This window comes from Thamnophis sirtalis, unplaced genomic scaffold (assembly GCF_051295495.1).
Source record: "Thamnophis sirtalis isolate CommonGarterSnake01/CBP01778 unplaced genomic scaffold, rThaSir2_p1.2 scaffold_10, whole genome shotgun sequence".
Lineage (NCBI taxonomy): Eukaryota > Metazoa > Chordata > Lepidosauria > Squamata > Natricidae > Thamnophis > Thamnophis sirtalis.
In genome coordinates this window covers 26,613,806-26,634,907 of record NW_028261390.1, presented here as the reverse complement: position 1 = coordinate 26,634,907, position 21,102 = coordinate 26,613,806, and the positions used below count along the sequence as shown (strand labels likewise).

Genomic DNA, 21,102 nt, shown 5'->3' with positions numbered 1-21,102 from the left:
AAGTCATAAGTCCAGTTCTGAGTCACATTATCTTTCACAATGAATCATAAATTTCTGGAGGCAGCCTCAAGAAACAGTGTGATGGTTTAATTATCAGTCATTACCAAATACTTCTCAAGAGGCAATTCCAAATATAGTTGTACAGTAGTTCATGGACAATTTTAAGAATGCTTCTAAACAAATAATATCAAATGCATGCTAGAAGACAGCTAAAAATATGTAAAAGAAAATTCCAAGAAAGCTAAGCAAATAATACATTGAACTTTGCTTTAAGTACCATTTATTTTATAGTGCATTCATATCAGATGATATTATATTTCTTCCAGTCATCCTTCAAAAACATTTTATTCTTAAAGGTATATCTGGACATGTATTCGGTTATCTGTAGCCTTCATGAATTTGTCTAACACACTTTTAAAAATATACATTTTGTACCTCTAGCACTGTCACAATTTTTTTGAAAGTAAAATCTATTGGTTAGACCTGTTTTGTCATTCACTGAATCTCTAATTACTCAAATTCGTTTGAATAATAACTTCCACATAATAAAGTTTAATATGTCATCTTCTCCTTCTATATCAGGGGTGTCAAACTCGATTTCATTGAGAGCGCATCAGGGTTGTGTTTGAACTTGGGACCGGGGTGGGCATGATGAGGGTAGGCATGGCTGGGGTGGGCATCACTTGTGTCAGGGCACATGTGGTGGCCAAGTGTTAAGGCAGGACTTCCCTCAGATCTTCCCTCATAATTTTCCTTCCTTCCTTCCTTCCTTCCTTCCTTCCTTCCTTCCTTCCTTCCTTCCTTCCTTCCTTCCTTCCTTTTCTTCTTCCCTCCCTCTTCATTCTCCTTTCTTCTTCCTTCCCCTCTTTCCTTATTTTTCCTTCCTTGCTCTCTTCCCATCTTCCCTTCTTTTTCTTTGTCTTTCCTCTTTCCCTTTCTCCTTTCCTGTCCCTTCTTGCATGCTCAAATTTATCCTTTTGTTTTGTTTTTACTTTGTTTTGCTAGCCTGCTGTCAGTGAAAATGGAGCCCAGGAGCTGCATGCACCCCCAAACCCCCCCCCCCGCCCCGGCCCCATTTTTTTGCTGCAATGGCCTCTTGCAGCTCCTGCCTGGTTAGACCTGTAAAATGTGCTCTTTCTGGGAATGTAGCATGACACTTATTTTTTGGGTGCTCTGCTGCTTCCAATCCCAATTCAAAGTACTATACCTATAAAACTTTATATGGCATGTCACTGGATTATTTTAAACCAGGGGTAGTCAACCTTTTTATACCTACTGCCCAGTTTTGTATCTCTGTTAGTAGTAAAATTTTCTAACCGCCCACCGGTTCTATATTAATGGTGATTTATAAAGTAGGGAAGTAATTTTACTTTATAAAATTTATAAAGCAGAGTTATAGCAAACCCCTACCGCCCACCATGAAAGCTGGAACGCCCACTAGTGGATGGTAGGGACCAGGTTGACTACCACTGTTTTAAACAGTGACTTAACCAGTCACTGGTCATTCAGAGGTCATTTTAGGTCATTCAGAGAGAGCCTTCTTAGGGTGCTATACTCTCGGGAAGTGAGGGAGCATGGGTCAGAAGAATTGGGACCCCAAAGCTATGGCCTAGAGTTTGCTGGGAATGGTCCTTCCCTGCTGCTTAGCAGAATAATGTCATCCATTACCTGTTCTTGATAATTTTTATTGATGTGATTATTTTCATGTTAAGATCACTGTTGAGATTCACATATAGCATCCAGAGTCATGATATTGGGGTGATAGAAAAAAATAGAAATTGTACGTATACTACCATTCATTGTCTATTTGTGTTTAACTTTCAATGGTACAAGCAACAGTGCAAGGCAGATCATAAATACATAATGTAATGTCTGTTTCTCAGCCTCTGATGGCCCCTTGTGACGTTGCTTTTTTTGTTAAAGGTTACCTGTTTGCAAGACTTTTTTGGTGACGATGACGTTTTTATTGCCTGTGGACCTGAAAAATACCGTTATGCTCAAGATGATTTTGTTCTGGACCATAGTGGTAAGTATACACACCTAAAATGCTTTATGGATTGTAAGAATCCATTTAACCCATTTGTATGTATTAACTGAGTGAGTGGTCATAATATAGACAATATATCATCCATTCTTATAGAGCAGGGTTGTCAAACTCAAGGCCCTTGAGCAAGATCCAGCCCGCGGGGTGTTTAAATCTGGCCCATGGGACTGGCCTGGAAATGGCAAAGGACTGGCCTGCAGTGCCTCCGCAGCAAAAACAGGCTGCGTGAGCCCCCCCCTCTCAACATCCCATTTTGGCTGGCAGGGTGCTGCAGGAGGTGTCCTTCCCGTCCTCCCCTTCTCAGCCGGCCTGCAGAGGAGAACTACAGTATTGATCCGGCCCTCAAAGAAATCCAGTTTGGTATCTCCTATTATAGAATAACTCATGTGATCACACCCTGGCAGAATAAACAAGCATATTTATTAACTATTTATTAAACTTGTGATATCATTGGACTATTTAAGTCTCTAACCAATTGACAGCAGGTTGGCTGCTGATTTAATGTTTAAGGCATTTAATCAGCTTCAGGTTTAGATGCTTTGAATCTGAACAGACCCATTTTCTGCTAAATTACTAAGACACCCCAACCTCCAAATCACATATAAGGGGAAATTTGAAGGATATACAGCTGGAATTTCAAAACATGATGCCTGTTATCTTATTCTCATTAATTCATCTCAGTAAATTATTTGGGTGCCAAATATGATTCTGCAGGCTTTTTGTGCATAATACAGCACAGGTTTGTTAATGCACCACAAGTGAAACACTACCTGATTGGAACAACGTCTGTAGCAATCCACCAAAATATTACAATATTCCACTAATCTCTGATACAGAAGTTTTAAAAAAATGATTCCACACTGTACTAAAAAATAGTTAACCTGTCCACAATCATACAGAAAAACATACATTTACATTCAGGTGTCTTATTTTACAGCATCATTAAGAAGCCAGTTTGATCAAATGTAGATTTAAAAAAACTTGGGGAAGGATTTATTGCAACAGTATTACACACTGAGTTAGCAGCTGTGTTTTGTTTATTTGGTAATAACTACCGCGTTCCACTGAAAATAAGACCCAGACTTATTTTCTTTTGGGAATTTGTTACCCACTTACTTTAAAATCACTGCCGCCAGGCCTCCCATGCCCCAACACCTGTGGCACTGCTGTCTGATTTGTTCTTTAGCCACCAGACGCCACATGGTACATCGTGCCATTGCCGCCACTCGTTGCAAGAAGGCCACATGGCACATTGTGCAATTGCGCTGTGAGTGGGAGCACTGGCATGTTAGACTATACAACTTCCTGTCATGAGCGGTGGCACCAGCGCAATGCAGCATGTGGCATCCTGCCGCAAGCAGCAGCACTGGTGCAGTGTGCCAATTGGTGTCTGGCGCAAGCAGCCACTTATATTAGGCACGCATGTAAAAATTAAGCTAGGGTTTATTTTTGGGATAGGTGTTATTTTTGGGAAAACATAGTATTTAGGAACAGTAACTTAGGAACTTCTACCTTTTGGGGTGGTTTAATTGAAAATATTTCAATTAAAGTGGTTGTGCATTGAAAATATTTATTCTAATGTGCTTCTGTGTTGTTTGCAGAATGCCGTGTTATGAAATCATCTTATTCTCATGCATCTGGAACAACAAGGTATTCTGGATCTAAAAGTCCTGGACCTTCACGTCGAAGCAAATCCCCAGCTTCAGGTAACTGAAAACAGAACTGCTCTTTAGAAATTCATTTTTTTTCATACGTGGCTCAATCCCTGTGGTAGAATCAAGCAATCAGAAATTAGTGACTAAACATTTAAACTTACAAAAATTGCTAGTAGAATAAATAAATTGATAAACAAAACAAGGAATAAATACCACTGAAAGCATATGAAAAAACATGTACTGCAACAAATAATAAAGCTTAACTTATTTTTAAACGTTCAGTAGCATTTCAACATCTCTAAGGAGGAAATTCCATAAAGAGAGTATAAGAAACTGTGATTATTGCCTTTTTCACTAACAGCAAGGAACATGTGAAGGCATTTAAGAACCAAGCACTCTAGCAGGTTCCCGCAAAGCAACTTACAACCTTTAAACCATTAAAAATCTTAGCAAGGGATATGCCAAATATGCACAGATTGTTCCATGCATTAAATAACTTTCATGTGGCCAATGCCTGACCCAAAACATGCTTTTTTGAAGTATTTGGAGGGACAAAAGGGGGTGGGAGAACAGGGAAAAAGCCAGGGATATTGGTAACTGAGAAATAGCTGGAAATTTCATGGTAGGTGTCTGGTAGGCTATGCTGTGGTAGTACATGATGATGGTTGGTTTTTAATTGATTAGCATGTGCTGTTTTGACTCATTGTTTTTGCAATTTTGTATTCCTTGTTTTTAAATGTTTTTAACAATTGGTAAACCCCTCAGAATTGCTGGGATTTGGGCAGTATATAAACTTAAATTAACTTATGGACACAGAGTCTGCCAGATATTTAAACTGATTTTGCATTTTTAACTGCTTACTGAGTCCTTCCCAAGGACCTAGTGTTAGCAAATGATGTTCTTTCCTGGTGTAAAGGTATTGTTGCAAGATGTAAGCTGTTCCAAGTACAAGTAGACTCTGACTTATGACCACAGTTGAGCCTGGAATTTTGCTTATAAGTCATTGTGGTCGGAAGTTGAGTTACCACATGACCAGACACAATTTTAACTCCATTTTTACAATGGATGTTAAGTAATTAACTGCAGTTTTAAGGCCAGTAACATGGTTGTTAAATGATCATAAGTCCAAAAGCAGCTTATCCAATTGGCTTTTTTTTTTTTTTGCTAAAAACAGCAAAAACTTTGCAAAACACAACTATGTGATTCTGGGACACTGCAACTAGCAGTGTTCCAATATGTAAGGGGCTGTCACAAAGAAGACAGGGTCAGCCTAATCTCCAAAGCACCTGAAGGCACAACAAGAAGCAATGGACGGAAACCAATCAAGGAGTGAAGCAACCTAGAACTAATGAGAGATTTACAATTAATCAGTGAAACGAGTTGCCTCCAGTACCTATGGGTACTCCAACACTGGAGATTTTTAAGAAGAAGCAGGGTTCCTGCTTGGCAGGGGTTGGACTAGAAGATCTCCAAGAACCCTTCCAACTCTGTTATTCTGTAAATGTGAGCTGGTTGCCAAGAGCCCACAATGCATTCATGTGACCACAGGGTGGTATGGCGGTTGTAATTTCAAGCATGAGTCATAAGGAACTTTTTTTGAGTCCATCATAACTGTGAATGGTCCTTAAGCAACCAGTTGTAAGTTGAGATCTACCTAAAAGCTGCCTTTTGCAATTGACTGATGGTGATTTTGTCAATGCTGATGATGTTTAAATAGTGCCCCAGATGTTTTAGAATTGCACACAGAGCACCTATTAGAATTGGTACTACCTTTGTTTTGCCATAGTCGTTCTACTTCTATATGCAGGGTTTTATATTTTTGTGATTGTCTGCAATTATCATTGTTATCCATCTGTACCTTGGTATCAGCCATTGATACAGTAGAAATCTTGACCTGAGGCCTGGAGGATGCGGATAGAAGAAATATAGGCAGGGGGGAAGTTATGTGCCAGTTTTGAGTCGTTGTGCCAGTTTTGACCATTCCTGGAGAAATAAACATTTCTGGTAGAACTCACATTACTGGCCTCTTCTACACAGATTACCGCAATGTGCTCTAGATTGGGTGGCCTTCAAACACTGCTGAGAAGCTGCAGATGGTGCAGAGCGCCTTTTGGCAAGCAAAGAGCCATTGCATACCACACAGAACACCAAACAGGGCTCAATATAAAATCTGATATTTTTTTATCTATAAAGTCTTACATGGTTTTGAATTCAGGTAGCAATAGAACTATTTGCTTCAAACTAAATGCCATATCCAGTATACCAGGTATGTATGTGAAAGTTTCTTTTCACTGGACATTCAACGAAGAGGAAGAAATCTGTTCTTTTCTGTTATGACACTAATTTTCTGGAATATTCCCATGCTAAACAGAAATCCTGAGGGCACACACAAACCCATTCTGACTTTCAAAAAAGCTACTAAAATTAAGCCATCCCCCCAAAAATTTTGCCCTCCAGAACACTTAATAATTACTATGATTATGAGGTTTGTATTTTAATATTAATGTTATAGTTTATTAATGAATTATTTTTATTGTTTTGGGTAAATCATATTGTTTTTAATGCTAAGCCATCCATAATTCATTTAACAATGAACTGGAATAAAATATAATGAATAAATATCCATATTGGCAATATCCAGCTCCAAAACCTATAATAACCAACTCCAGTAGTTTCATATAAAACAAAAATGTGCTTTGTACAACAGAACTGCCAGAATATGTCCCTGTTAGAGTACAAAATAGTACTTATTAAGATTGTTCCTTCAAGTAAGAGAGTGGCCATTGTACAGCAAGTCTCTAGTCACCAAGTGGAAATGATGGTCAAATCCTGATGAAATGAAGCAGGTCAACAGTAACACTTTCTCTGCCTCTTTTCTGAAAGAAGTCACCAATTTGGGCAACTATGGGTGATTTTGTCCTAACCAGACTTCAACACTGAATTAGGTTCAGATAATCAATGTACTTACAGACATTTTGACTTGGAATGTAGTTGTGAAGAATAATGCTGGGCAACAGCTTCTCAACGTCAGAATTTATGGGAAATGTAAACACAAGACTATCATTATTACAGTTTGTTTTAAAAATTTGGTGGCTGAACTCAGGGCAGTTCTCGGGTAACAAACAAGACAAATATTCAAAGTATCATATGTACACTGCTGTCCAAGTGTAAGGACCAAGGTGATAAATAATGTAATGTGCTTCACGTAGCATCAGTATTGCATGACACTAAAACAGACAGTAATTAAATTTATTCCTCAGAAAGTATGTATGCTCTGCTAAATTCATGGTTTTAACTTAATCTCAAACCAACTTCCTCACCTTTCCCACAACACGGTTATGCTTGAAGCACTTTAAAAATGCTTGAAAGTTTCTGTTTCATACTTATAATCAACTTTCAGCTTGAAATAATTCAGATTTGAAACACAATGAGTTTTTATGTTAATTTAAGTGGTATATGTGATAATATATTTAAGTTTTATCATATCTTTGCTAGAAAACAAATAGTTGAATTTTCCTCTTCTTTATCGTTTTCTTGCCTATGAATAACCTTTCCTCTTTTTCTTTTTTTATCAATTGAATGAGTACAGTAAAGAGGGGTGGCCAGTACTCCAGTACATGCTCTTCAGCAAAATCCCCAGGTGAGCCATTCATGCTATGGCTTCATATCACCATCTTGTCTCCTACATTTCTATTTTACTTTTTCTGTCTGTTGATCTATTCCCTTATCTTTATATTACATATGTTATGATTAGCAAAACGAAGACTTAATGGACTTCCCTTTTCTGTAAGACCTTGGGAAATAGTCACATATATGATATTAACATTATATTAGATAACTGATTTATTAAGTTATCATTTGATAATCACTATTAAAGAAAGATGTGTTGACCCAACATATAGCTAAATTTGAGGTTGGAGGCATTCAGTTACAATGACATTTTTAAAATAAATAAATAAATAAATAAATAATGAAGTAAAGCATATTTTATAATTTGCTTATGTAGAAAAGTGTGTCAGAAATAAAAATCATGTTAATTAGTTTTAGTGATTTGTATATCAGTTGATATTAGTAACCATAGTGGCTTCCAAGGTCTTGATGAATGCAGCTGAATTAACTGTTTTGCTTACAGAATAGGTTTATAAATAGAGTTTTGTAAATACTATATGCAGTATAGTTTTGTAAATAGACTTGTGAAAGGTGCTAGTGACCACTTTCTTCTTCACTTACAAGACATTAGTTCTCATTCTGATTTCCCCATTGAGTGATAAGATTCAATGTTTTGAATATTGTAGATAAGTAACTTTCAGAAGGATATGAAAACTTTATACTTCAAATAAGAAGGAAAAAAATATTTGTCGTGCATATTAGTGTCTTTTGTGGTATCTGGTAATCCTCCGATTGTTTTTCCCTTGTCTTCCATTGCAATATGGCTTTCATATTGTGTGGATTCATCACTTGCACCTGTTTGAAGTCAATTGTAAGGATGCTTTTCAGAAGATTTTGCTTTTGACAATTTATATTTTATGATGTTTGGAGTCGTGCTATTGAACACCGCCAGCTGGCTCTGTTCCAGACTCCTAAAACTGATTGATGATTAGGAAAGTTAAAAATTCAATTCTGGTTCTTTGTAAATGCAAGGAGAGTAAACTACTTGCTATTTTATTTTGTGTACCCAATAGATTCAGAGAACCTGTATAGTCTGCAACTTGCTTGGTAAACATAGAGGCACTCAGAGGAAGATATAGACACTTGCAAATGTGGTCTAAAAATAAAATATTTTTTCTAGTTGTGGGTAGACTGTAGCTCTCCAAATTCCCAGTTACCTCTTCACATTCTGTCTGAGTATTCTGTGTGTTGTGTACAGATCTGAAAAATGCCAAGGTGGGGAAACCTGTTCTTAATCATTGGGAAATGTAATGCAGTTAGTTCAGAGGAAGAAGGCTAGATTCTCTGTATGCATGTTGGTTGTAAATATTAAAGACTTTTATTTGTGTATGTATTTTTTATTTATTTTAAATCTCATTTGGCATATTCATCCTTGCAGATATTCACAAAGCGCCTGTTAAATGAATGTTCTGCTGCCCATTATAGATATTCTTTACAGAATTTAAATGTGTAAGTTGTTACAAAGATTTCCATGGAAACTAAATATCTAGTTGACAGACTCATTAAAAAAAGCAACTGAACTATGGTTGAAAACAGTATGGCTCCAAAAGCATTTTCTTCTCTCTGAGAAATCATGAAAACACTAAAGCATAAATTATATCATTGGGAGTGTGGTTGCTATGTTCAGACACCTTATAAATAAGCTATTGTTGGTACATGTTAGAATCTGATGAAGCATTACAAAAAAGCTTAGGAAGTCCAGTTAATAAAGGATGTATTATTTGTGCATTTGTTTTATTTACAAATGTGTATGCCATCCACACCCACATGGATTTGTTTGACTTTTCACAAATTTATTTTTATTGTTTATTTTTATTGTTTTTAAATCAATAACAAGAAAAAAGAAAAGCAAAATATAAAGATAATTATAATGCAAAGACATACATTTTCAAAGAAGTGCATTAAGAATGTGAAATATAGAATGGAAAAAATAAAAAATGTCTAATGTAAAATTTGGCTAATAATATTCAATTACAAATATATTAATTTCTAATACAGTTATATAACCTTATCTTCTATTGATCAACTATCCTTCGTGTAGATTAATTCTAGATTTCATTACACTTATTCATACAAAGTTTACATCTGTAGCAGTGGTGGGATTCAGCCAGTTCGCACCACTTCGGGAGAATCAGTTGTTAGGTTTCTGAGCAGTTTGGTGAACTGGTTGTTGGAAGAAATCATTAGGGCAGAGAACCGGTTGTTAAATTATTTGAATCCCACCACTGATCTGGTGGCAATCCACTCAAAGATGGCAAATGTTATCATGTTGCAAATGTTGCAATGTTGGTTTTTTTAACTATAATAAGAGCACAGAGAATCCATTTATGTTGTCCAGTTGTGAAATTCCATGTACTAGGTATGTAATTCAAGAGAATATTATCCTTTGAAAACTTTAGCTTTTTTATGCTTCATAATATTCATATACCGTCCGCTACTGTCTCTCAAAATTTAGTAAGTATAGGACATTGCAAAAATGTGTGTTTTAAAGAAGCATGGATCTGTTTGACTTAATACAAGAAAATAATATGAAGGGTAAAACAAAAATGTAACAAATCTAAGACTTGGTTAAGACAGGTTTTAACCCTCCTCCTTGCCCCCCAAATTGTAGTAAGGACAAATCTGACTTGGCATTTGTTCCACGATATAGATCTCAAAAAAACAAAATTGACTTTTTACATTGTCTCAGCAATCAGGTTTAATTTGAAGGAGACTATAATCAGTGGTTGGACCTGCAAAAGATGTTCCATTGAAAACATAAGATGTGGAGGTCAGATTTAAAGGATAGATACTCCTGTATATAACTTGGGTCTTAGTCTTATAAACACATTGAACCACATAGTTATTGCTACAGGAGTAATGTAGCACCTGTGACACTCACTTAGCACGTGCAATATTTGAGGCCAGCTGCAATTTCTTAACCATCTTCAAGGATTAGTCTATGCAGTAATCCATTGGGTTTTCTTCAGAAGGATGTACTGATAAAACATCTGATAGTGAAACAATTAGAACTATGAAGTCAATAAGCAAAACATACATATAAAGCTTACAGATAGACAAGATACTATCAACTGTTTCCAGTGCAATACAGGAGAAAAGTCTTAACAGCAACTTTTCCAGTTTGCTATTTGAGAAATGTGGGAACTATGGTCAAAATATACAGAGACCTTTTTTAAGTGAGTTTTGTCTCATTTTATAATATTTTTGCCTCAGTTGTTAAGTGAATCACTGCAGTTCATATGTTAGTACCTGGTTGTTAAGTGAATCTTCCTTCCTCATTGACTTTGCTTGTCAAAAGGTCGCAAAAGAAAACCCCCATGACATTGGGACACCAGAATGGTCATAAGTATGAACCAGTTGCCAAGCATCTGAATTTTGTTCACATGTTCCCGTAGATCAGTATTTCTCAACCTTGGCGAATGCTGGCTGGAGAATTCTGGGAGTTGAAGTCCGGACATCTTCAAGTTGCCAAGGTTGAGAAACACTGCTGTAGATGCTACCAAGGTCATAACTATGAAAAAATGGCCATAAGTCACTTTTTTCAGTGCTATTGTAACTTTGGTCACCAAATAAACCAATGTTGTAAATTGAAGACTACCTATAAAAGGAAGGATACCAGTCTGGAAAAGGTTGTGCTGATGCTTGAATTGACATACCAAGGAAGACTTTCTCATCAAGTCTTAAGGATATCCAAGGAAAAGAGAATTCTCGGGGGGGGGGTGTTGAATCATTGGAAACAAAAAAAAAGAATTATTTGGGACCCCCCCTCCCCCAAAAAACATTAGGAACGGTATTTAACAGCTCTTTGATAAGCATATATTGTTGAACTTATTATAATTCTCATACTGTGTATCACCAGACAGTTAACATAGATAAAATGAAACCATCACCTCTTTACTATAACTTTTACGTTACTGATTAACATGTTCATTTCTCTTCTTTTTTATAAGTCAGTGGAGCCCCCAGCAGCCAGATTTCTACTCCTAAATCAGCAAAATCATCTAGTTCCTCACCAACAAGTCCTGGAAGTTTTCGGGGACTCAAGGTATGTTTTATGTAATTTCACCTGTTTCATAAAAATATTTATTTACATTTAGAATATTGGAATACCATAATCAGAAATTATTATTAAATTTAAATTTATTATTAGGTTTTAGATTTAAAACCTAAAACAGATTCCAATTGAATATTAATCCCTTACAGTAAGAGCAGTTCAACAGCTGGCATGATCAATTGATTTCATTGGCTATAACCAAACTAGACCAATATCCAACTTTCATTTAGACTGGTCTTCTTTCCAAGTCTTTAATTCTATTAGTCTTTTCTATTTTTGTTTCTTTTCTGTTAAAATCATATAGTAAAAATATAGGTTATTGTTTGCATCCAAAAATACTCAAAATGGACCCATTGCAATAAGTGAAATTTAGATTCATTAATGTTTTTTAAAGTTCCATTGATTTTCAGTGTTACCTGCTCAAGAAGTCTAAAGGATTAAATATGGTTGTTGCTAAAAAATATATGATGATGCTTTAAGAAAATATGGGATTGCCACCTACAATCGACAGTATGCATATAATGAATTTATCTGATCATAATAAGGGACGCAGTGGCTCAGTGGCTAAGATGCTGAGCTTGTCGATCAGAAAGGTCAGCAGTTCGGTGGTTCAAATCCCTCGTGCCGCGTAACGGAGTGTGCTCGAAAACATAAAAATGCAAGTAGAAAAAATAGGAACCACCTTTGGTGGGAAGGTAACAGTGTTCCATGCTCCTTCGGCATTTAGTCTTGCCAGCCACATGACCACGGAGAAATCTTTGGCTCTTTGGTTTTGAAACGGAGATGAGCATGAACCTCTACCTTTACCTAAGAAACTAAGCTAGACTCATGTATTAACAGATACAAAGACTGTTAGAGAATGCCAATAAAATCTTATTTGACATATGATGGATGACTGAAACTGTAGTTCAGAAATATTAAATAACAGTTATTAAATATTTAATATATATTAAATATTTCAATTTGTTTTGCAGTATGATTTTGATGTATGTTATTGCCATAGCATTCGTTATTTTATCTACTGACAGATTCTCCCTCCTTGTGAATCTTCTAATGTAAATGGTGTGCCTGAAATATCTCCTTCCCTGAGTCCCGAAGGTAAGAATCCAATTGGACATGTTAGTTGTAATTTCAGGTCTTTTCTTAAAATAAACATCCATGTAAGTGATACTATAATATAGAAATTTTTTAATGCTGTTGTCTAACTTTAATTAAATGTAATTATAATCTGATTTATATATAAATTGCAGATGGATGGCACCAGCAGTCATTTATGATACTGTAATTAGAGTCTTCCTGTTAGAGATAACCTGTTTTTTACTCATTAGTATAGAGGTGATACCTAATGGCATGGGTTTAGGCTATTTGAGGACTGCCTCTCCCTGATTATATTAGGTGTGCCCCATTAAATCTGGCAAAGAAGTCCTGCCGGGGGTACCATCAGCTATGGATCTACATCTTACCGGCTCAAGGTTGACTCAACCTTTCATCCTTCTGAGGTCAATAAAATGAGGACCCAGATTGTTGTGGGCAATATACTGACTTTGTAAATCATTGTAAAGTGGTATATAAGTCTAAGTGCTATTGCTTAACACTTAGGTGGGTTCCTAAAGTGGGTTCAAGTTGGGTTCCTTGATACATGACTTCTCTGCTGTGGTGCCTACCTTAAGAAACATTCTTTTCCCCAAATTTGATTACCTCTATTCTTTTGATATTCTAGAAGGCTCATAAGACCCGTTTATGTTATCAGGCCTGGTGCTCTCGGGGAACCAGAGATATGCTTAGATGGGTACATTGCTCAGGTGGATTCTCTGTGCTTAGGTTTTGTTTATCTGATTTATAGGATTGATTGTTTAATGTGATTTTTATTTTTCTACATTTTTTTCTGTTTATTGTATGCTGCTTCACCTTACTTTGAGGTGGTTGATCATACAAATTTGATTAATAAATAAATAAATTGCCTTATATCCATGCACACACACACACACACACACACACACACACACACACACAAACTTTCTCACACAGAGAGACTATAAAATGAATAAATATGGCAAGTGGGTGGTCAAAGAAAAAGTTATTTGGAGGCTAAAATTGTGTCCTGTAACCATATATAAGCTTTTGCATAAGACACATACTTATATAATTTATTGTGTATAAAAAATGGCTTTTTATGACTTTGTAGTCCCTTTAAAGTATAAATATGAACATGATTCTTTATTGTTTCTATTCAATAAAATACAACAGGTAGGTATAATATTACCAGGGTCTTATTTTCTTTTGAACCCCAAAATAAGCACTCGGCCTTATTTTTGGGGAGGTCTTATTATTTTTGAGGTGCAGGAGGTGGTGAGTGTGGTCACCTCATGGCTGCTGTTGGGTTGCAATATTTTTGGGGAGGGCTTATTTTCAGGGGAAGACTTATTTTAGCGCATGCGCTCAAAAGTTTGATTGGGTTTATTTGGGGAGGTCTTATTTTCAGGGAAACAGGGTAACATTCAGCAAAGTTAGGCAAAGACTGAATTGGGATCTATTTCCACTTTTGTAAAATAAAATCTATATGTTCTTAGCAAACATTTAAATTTATTTTGAATGTTTAGTCTTTGTACTGCGTTACAACATCCCTTTCCACCCCAGGGAATGTTCAGGTATACTGTATTTTTATTCCTAATACTTCAGAAGGGCTTTGAATTAATGAAGACTACAAAAGAATCACAGCATGCAAATTAAATCTCTGTGTGTTTATGTATGTGTGTGTGTGCTTGTGTACATGCGTTTTTGAGTCAGAGTTGACTCCTGGCGACTGCCTAAACAAGTCCCTGCAGTCCTCTTGACAAGATTTCAGAAGTAGCTTGTCCTTGTCTTTTTCCTAGGACTGAGAGAGAGAGAGAGTAGCCCAAGATTATCTAGCTCGCTTCAAGCCTGAGACAGAACTAGAATGTCCTCTCCTGGTTTCTGGCTTGTTGCCTTAACCATTGCACCAACCTGGTTCTATTTGGAATACTTTAGAAAACAAGATTAAGCAAAGCAATTTAGTTAAAATGTGCCCTAAAAGTAACTTAATTCTCTTTATTTGTTGCAATGAAACGCTTCCTGTTGTCTTCAAACTTTTTAGTTCAGGGGTGTTAAACTCCTGTCCCATGGGCCAGGTGCATCATGTCCATGCCCGATTTAAAGAAGGGAAAAAAATTCTCAACAAAAGTTTGACAGCCCTGTTTTAGCTCTTACCTCTGTAGTTTGCAAAGCCAACAGTTTCTAAGGAGGTACTCCTGGCTTTAGGAAGGGCTGGAGAATACTCCATCTTCAGTGAGAAGATTGGTAATATCCTAAAATACAAAAGGCAATTTCTCTCAATACACGCTGGAAGGCATAATTCTTAAAAAAGGCTGTGGGTCACACAGCCGTCTCTGGCTTTTGTGATGTGGGAATAGCCTCACAGATTTCTCCAGTTGCATAGGCTTCAGGATTTTAGCAAGTCATGCTACATAACTCTAAGATAACATTTCTTTAGCAAGAATGGAAGTAACTTTGGTGCAGCTGCTTCACATGTGCAGAAGAAGCCTCTTGAGGCCTTTGCAAATGTGAAGGGGCTGTAAATCTGAGCAAAGCAAAGCAACACAATCTCTTTCATCTTAGAACATCTTTGATCAAAGAAAATATATTAACTAAGTTTAATGCTGCCTGGAAACCACTTATCAACTTTTTGCATGAAACAGAAAAGAATGAAATTACGATATATGGGTTTGATGATTTTAAAAAAATAGAATATAGAAAAAAAATAGAGTGAGAGATTAAAATTTTAAATGCTGCAAAAGAAAATCAGAAGTTACTCCTTTACATTTTCATTGTTTCCTTTTTTTCTGCACTCTTGGCTTTATCTTTCCTGTCTTTGTTTCTTCTTTTTCTTCCAGCGATTAGTTCTTATTTTTATGTCTTATTTAAAAACTTAGTAAAGTTATTGGGGAAAAACTGGAGAGACCCTATTTTTTTGATACACTATTTCATTCAAATCTACAGCCATTTCCTGTAGAAGAGTTACATAGCCTTTGAGAAAATGAGGCATAGAAATATATTTTGATGACCCTTTGATGACCCTTATTTAAAACTTTTCTTCCATTTTGGATTTTATTTGGATTTATTAACGTATATTTTATAGCATTTGTTTGCATTTTCTCTAACATTTACCTTTTTGTATCTTGAAGGTATAAATGGAAACAAGTACTCTGAGACAGCCACCATTCTTGAAAAGTACAAAGTGGGAAAAGTGATTGGTGATGGTAATTTTGCAGTGGTAAAGGAATGCATAGAACGGTGAGCAAGGATATTGCCTAGATATGTCACTATTTTATTGCTACTTTAGAATGAACAGTGAGAATATATAGGGAAATTATTATAATTTCAAGAAGAACTTTAAGGGCCCTTCCTCTTTTCTGGCACCTGTTCGAAAACTTGAAATTTCCATTATAATATTCTCCTTATACCTATTGGCATCTGATGATAACTATCAAAATTATCTATTTATCTTGGAGGGGAGTATAATACCCATTAGAATAATGGATCATCTTCTATACTAATGCAATGATTAGTAGGAAACTTAGAAAGAGTTTTATTAGCCCTAGAAACTTTAAATTTTCAGTATTAATCAAACTAGACATTTTATACTTTTGATAATTCTATGCAGTTTCATGTTTCTAGTTGTCCACTTTTTGGTTGTTCAATGTCATTGTTAGAAAGGCTGGGGAAAACATTGCTTGAATAGAGTCACTTGATTGAAATGGTAGGCTACGGAAATTGAATCAAATCAATCATCTAAGGGATCAATGGTAAGAACAATGAGGATATTCAGTGCATCAGCAGCTTTATTATCAAAGATAGGCCAACACCATTCTTTTTCCTTTTGTAATTGTCAAGTATTTGTTTGATAATGAAGCCCACAAGAGAGTAGTGGAAACTAGAGATTTTAGTAGAAACTACAAAGGTAACTTTGTTTAAAAATAAGGCTCAAATCCAGGAAGCCCTCACTGGCACTTGCACAACATCTGCTCAATGACTTTAACATTGTTTCCCAAAAGAAGGTCAAATGGGTTGCTGAACCTCCAAACATAGGAAGACACATAAATGACCCCAAGTATCAGGTTTTGAACTACCATGCCAGCAATAGACAATCTTGAATAGGATTTGCACTTGCACGACATCTGCTGGGATTCACTGTATAAATGGGGGATAGTGTCCTCCCCTCAGTGTGACTGTGGGGTCCCGCATAAAGCTGTAGATTTCATCATGGCTGGTTGTAAGCTAAGGATATATATTGGTCCAGTACCTGATTTTTTTCATATAAACGATGCTACGATTCAGTGGTTATATGGCCTGGGCCTTGGTATCTGATTATACAGCTTTTTAACATTGAGGGTGAAGGGTCTCCAAGCTTATGGGTTGGCTTTTGAACCTTTCATTACCAGGCTAGGTAACCTCTTCAGTGGACTTCAGGGTATGTCAGTGTTGATGTTCTTATGTTTATAAGGGCTTTTTAATATTCATATTTTATTGTGTTTTTTTAATCTAGGTGAAATATTAATATATATTGCAAGTCCATATGATGTAACATACGCTGAATAACTTTTGTAAAAATAGGAAAGGTTGACATTTATCTTTTGAAATGTGTGTCCAATATACATATTACTGGTAATAATGGGAAAATAGTAAGTTGGAAGCATAGACAACAATAGACAGGGTTGACATGTTTTCAGTTGCTTTCATTGGTTATCGTGGGACCTTATTTGTATTTCTTGATAGCACAGCTCCTCTTCTGAACTGCTTCTAATTTTTTGGTAAGAAAAAAAAATAGCTAGAACACATCACTAATTTTGTAGTCATGGCAATTATTTGAATATTTTTATGTAGAGATATTGAGTGGGAAGGCGTAGAAAAGTTGCAGGCATCATATTTGGAATGCGTTTGCCTTCCTTATGCCAAGTGCTTATCCTTGTATTGCTGATAACATAAATTAAAAAAGACTTAGGGATAAAAATGATTCTTTTCTTTAGCATGATATTATACTGGGGCAAACAAAATAGGTTCACTGTATGTTGTTCTTTTAGACTGCTAAATTACAGAATCAACTGTAATTACCCTTGCCTAGGAATATTTGTACAAGGTAGCAATAATATTAATTTTAAATAGTTATGGCACTTTTTCAATGTAGTTAAATCAAGTGACATCACTTTGCAAAGAAAGGGAATTGTTTGTCAATACAAGATACTTTCATGAGAAAAATGAAATTAATGCGCTTTTCTTAGTGCAAGATGTTTGTAGAAAGATTTATCATGGCATCTGAGGAAATGTGCATATATATAGCTCTTAAGCAGAAGTTTAAAAAACAGTGCTATTTGCTCAAATTTCTTCCACTTGTACGTATATCCCTCATACAATCCAGCCTACGTTTTCTTAAGATATTATTGAGTTGTCTTTTTTCTCCCTTTCATTCTCTGCTGGCTGCAGTTGTAACTATGACAACCTGGCAGGCACAGCTGTGCTTTTATACCAGTGTTATACTTCTACTGAACCAACCATTTTCGATATGTGCAGTTCTGGTGTTATGCTTGTGTAGCAAGATTTGATAGCCTACATGCCCAAGTAAAAGAATGTTTATTACTATTCTTATTACTATTTATTTATTCTTATTCTTGATGTTTCTTTTTGTTAACTGGTCACAATAATCTGCTGTCATAGAAAGGTGTGTTATACTTCCATGGATTATTCCAGTGGTGGGATTCAAAAAATTTAACAACTGGTCCTCTGCCCTAATGACCAGCTGGATAGGTATAGCTTGGTGGTCTTGTGACTGGGTGGGTGTGGCCAACTCAATGTCACTCAGGTCACTGGGCACTTCACTCAGTTGTTAGCTGTTACAATGTAATAAGGGTTAACCGAAAAGGCAGTTTCTGTAAGTAGGGCAATAAAGATGAGGCTAGAAACAACACCAGGATGTTTCCTTCCTGCCTTCCATACAGGATTAGCCCTGTAAAGTGGGGGAAAAATAAAAGGCGATTTCTCCCAACAACCGGTTCTCCGAACTGCTTAGAAAGTTACCAACCGGTTCTCCCGAATAGGCTGAATCCCACCACTGGATTATTCCAATATTATACAGCAGTAAATAGTTATGCCCATTTCATGGTTTTGTTGTGCTGTCACAAAACTGGACTTTCAATAATGAAACTGCTGTATATGTATTTTCACGGCATATTGTTTTTAATAAACCAAGAACAAAAATTATTTTTTTAAAAAAATGCCTTTAAAATGGGTTTTTATGAATCTTGGACAGGTAGTTCTCAACTTATAGTTGGTCTTTAGCGACCATTTTGAGTTAAGACAGACCCCAACCCAAAAAAAGTACTTATGACCTTTTTCCAAACCTATGGCTGCAGTGTTTGCTGAACAACTGTAGCATTTGCTTTAAAACCAAACAGTCACTTAATGAACACTGCAAAACAAGTCATAAAATTGGGTCACTCACATGATAACAGTTTTACAGTTGTCAGAACTTATCACTTATAATGTAGTCAAAAAGGGTAACATTGAGTAATATATAAACAGGACACACCATTTAAATCCATAATATCTATTCCTGCTGTACTGTTTTATTTTCAGATGAAGTTACCTTTATAGTTTCCACTGGAAAATATGGTTATCAAAATTGTCTGGTGAAGTCCTAAATAATGCTACATTAAACACTTCTTAAACTTATAGCTTCAACATAGATTTAAATTATGATTCATTGTACAGTATTGCATTTATAATTAAGACAGCTGACTTTCAAAACAGGATTTCTCTGAATTGTCTAATTCAATAGACACTGGTAAAATGGCTAAGAAATATTTCTAATATGACTTGTCCTTTAAGGATATGGATGTGGAATGAGCAGCTGATATAATGGATTTCAAAGCAAGTATCCATCTTATTCTTTATTCCCTGACAAATCTGTAAATATTGTTATAGAATGACAGGGCTGTACATTTATTAAAGTAGAGTGAAAAAATATGGATTATACCTGACCATAAACCTGGACACAATGTGAAGTTTTATATCTCAGTAAATTAAATGATAACAGAAAGGCTGGTTTTTGTAGTCAAGGCAACAGCAGAGATGACTTGCTGAGAGAAAAAAGCAGGAGTAGTTCTATCTTCATTTTGTAATCTGTTCCTTTAAATGAAGATATTTTCACAGTGTGTACTCAAACAAAAGAATTATTTAAGCACTCTTCTCTCCTCCTTTTGTTCTTTGCAGATCCACCAGAAAGGAATTTGCCCTGAAGATTATTGACAAAGGAAAATGTTGTGGAAAGGTAAAGGAGAAATACTGAATTTCTGTATCATAATACCAGAATATTAAATTATTTTAAGTCATCATTTACCACTTCCGTTGGAAAATATTTTTTCTTGGAACAGCATTTACACCTTGGGGTAAAATGTTCTTCATATAAAGCTATAACAGCATATGTATTTTCAAAAAACTATCCCTGGGGAAATTTCATAAAAATAGTCCAAGTTGTAAATTATTAAATTGGATATTGAACATTTTTTTAAAAAGGTAATATTAAGCCATTCCCCTAAATCTTTAATTTTATTTTTAAAAAATAAGGTGGTTATATTTTGTTAAAAATGCTGGTACCAGAACAATTAGAGACCCAGTTGAATGTATAGAATAAATTACAGGGTAAGGAAACTTTAAAATCTTCTAATTGTTATAATTGCAGAAAGTATCCAGTTTCAGAATACAATGATCAGAATAATATTTGATTGCATTTTGTGTGAGTAGAGTCTGACAGATTAGTGTGTTACTAGATATTTTTTAAACAATAGGGAAAAGTACATGTTTCAAGTATTATTTTTGCTAGAGAGATTTCTGATGGCTGTGACTGACTCCAGTTCTTGTTTTTGTATCAGCCTATAGCAGAAGTGTCAAACTCAAGGCCCAGGGGCCGGATTTGGCCCATGGGGTACTTCGCCCTGGAAACAGCGAAGGACCAGCCCGCAGTGCTTCTGCCAGCAAAAACTGAGCTCAGGAGCCTGTTTTCACTGGTAGAACGCTCGGGCCACCACAGGCACCATCAACAGGAGTGATCTCAAGCTGGCCATGCCCACCCTACATCCCCCTGGCCCCCCAAGGTCAAACATAACCCTGATGCGGCCATCAATGAAATCAAGTTTGACACCCCTGGTCTATAGATTTGTGAGCTTGGACTTATGATAACTAAGTTTCTGAAGTTCTTTACAAGTTTTACTAGAAATTGTAGTGGGATCATCTTTGGTTTACTGTTCCATAAGAGTCTGATTTAGCTGCAACAAAAGGCTATGTGTTCTCCCTATGTCTTATCAGCCAATTCAAAGAAAGATATTCAGCAACTGCTTAATTAGCTTTCTGTATGTTCTGCCCACAAAACATGTCTCCCTCTTCACTTGTAGCAAAATTCCACAGCACGTTTATTATCAAAACTCTTGTTCCTTTCAGTATAATGAAAGGGTACAAATGAATCCCAGTTGTATACAAAAAAAGATGCATTTATTACATACCACATGTAATATTTTATTTCTGTCATTTCTTCCAATATATTAATTGTGAGTTGAGTTATTTCAATCTAGCCTTTATTCCAACTTTAGTGTGAGTTCCACCCTTTCCCCATT

The 21,102-nt window shown here is 35.9% G+C and overlaps 1 protein-coding gene across 4 annotated transcripts in view; it reads left to right on the top strand.

The window, feature by feature from the left end:
• The window catches only part of DCLK2 (doublecortin like kinase 2), a 61,509-nt gene that overhangs the window by 22,270 nt on the left and 18,137 nt on the right, over nt 1-21,102 (top strand). For 2 of the 4 annotated variants that reach the window (XR_001312666.2, XM_014051813.2), the window contains exons 3-9: nt 1,924-2,026; nt 3,646-3,750; nt 7,289-7,339; nt 11,319-11,413; nt 12,451-12,520; nt 15,625-15,733; nt 19,706-19,763. Coding sequence is in view for 2 of the 4 variants with exons in the window: in XM_014051813.2 (XP_013907288.1) it covers nt 1,924-2,026; nt 3,646-3,750; nt 7,289-7,339; nt 11,319-11,413; nt 12,451-12,520; nt 15,625-15,733; nt 19,706-19,763 (591 nt within the window). In the remaining 2 variants the exon portion in view is untranslated. The remainder of the gene's footprint in view (nt 1-1,923; nt 2,027-3,645; nt 3,751-7,288; nt 7,340-11,318; nt 11,414-12,450; nt 12,521-15,624; nt 15,734-19,705; nt 19,764-21,102) is intronic. The other 2 variants (XR_001312667.2, XM_014051814.2) reach the window with 1 other exon arrangement.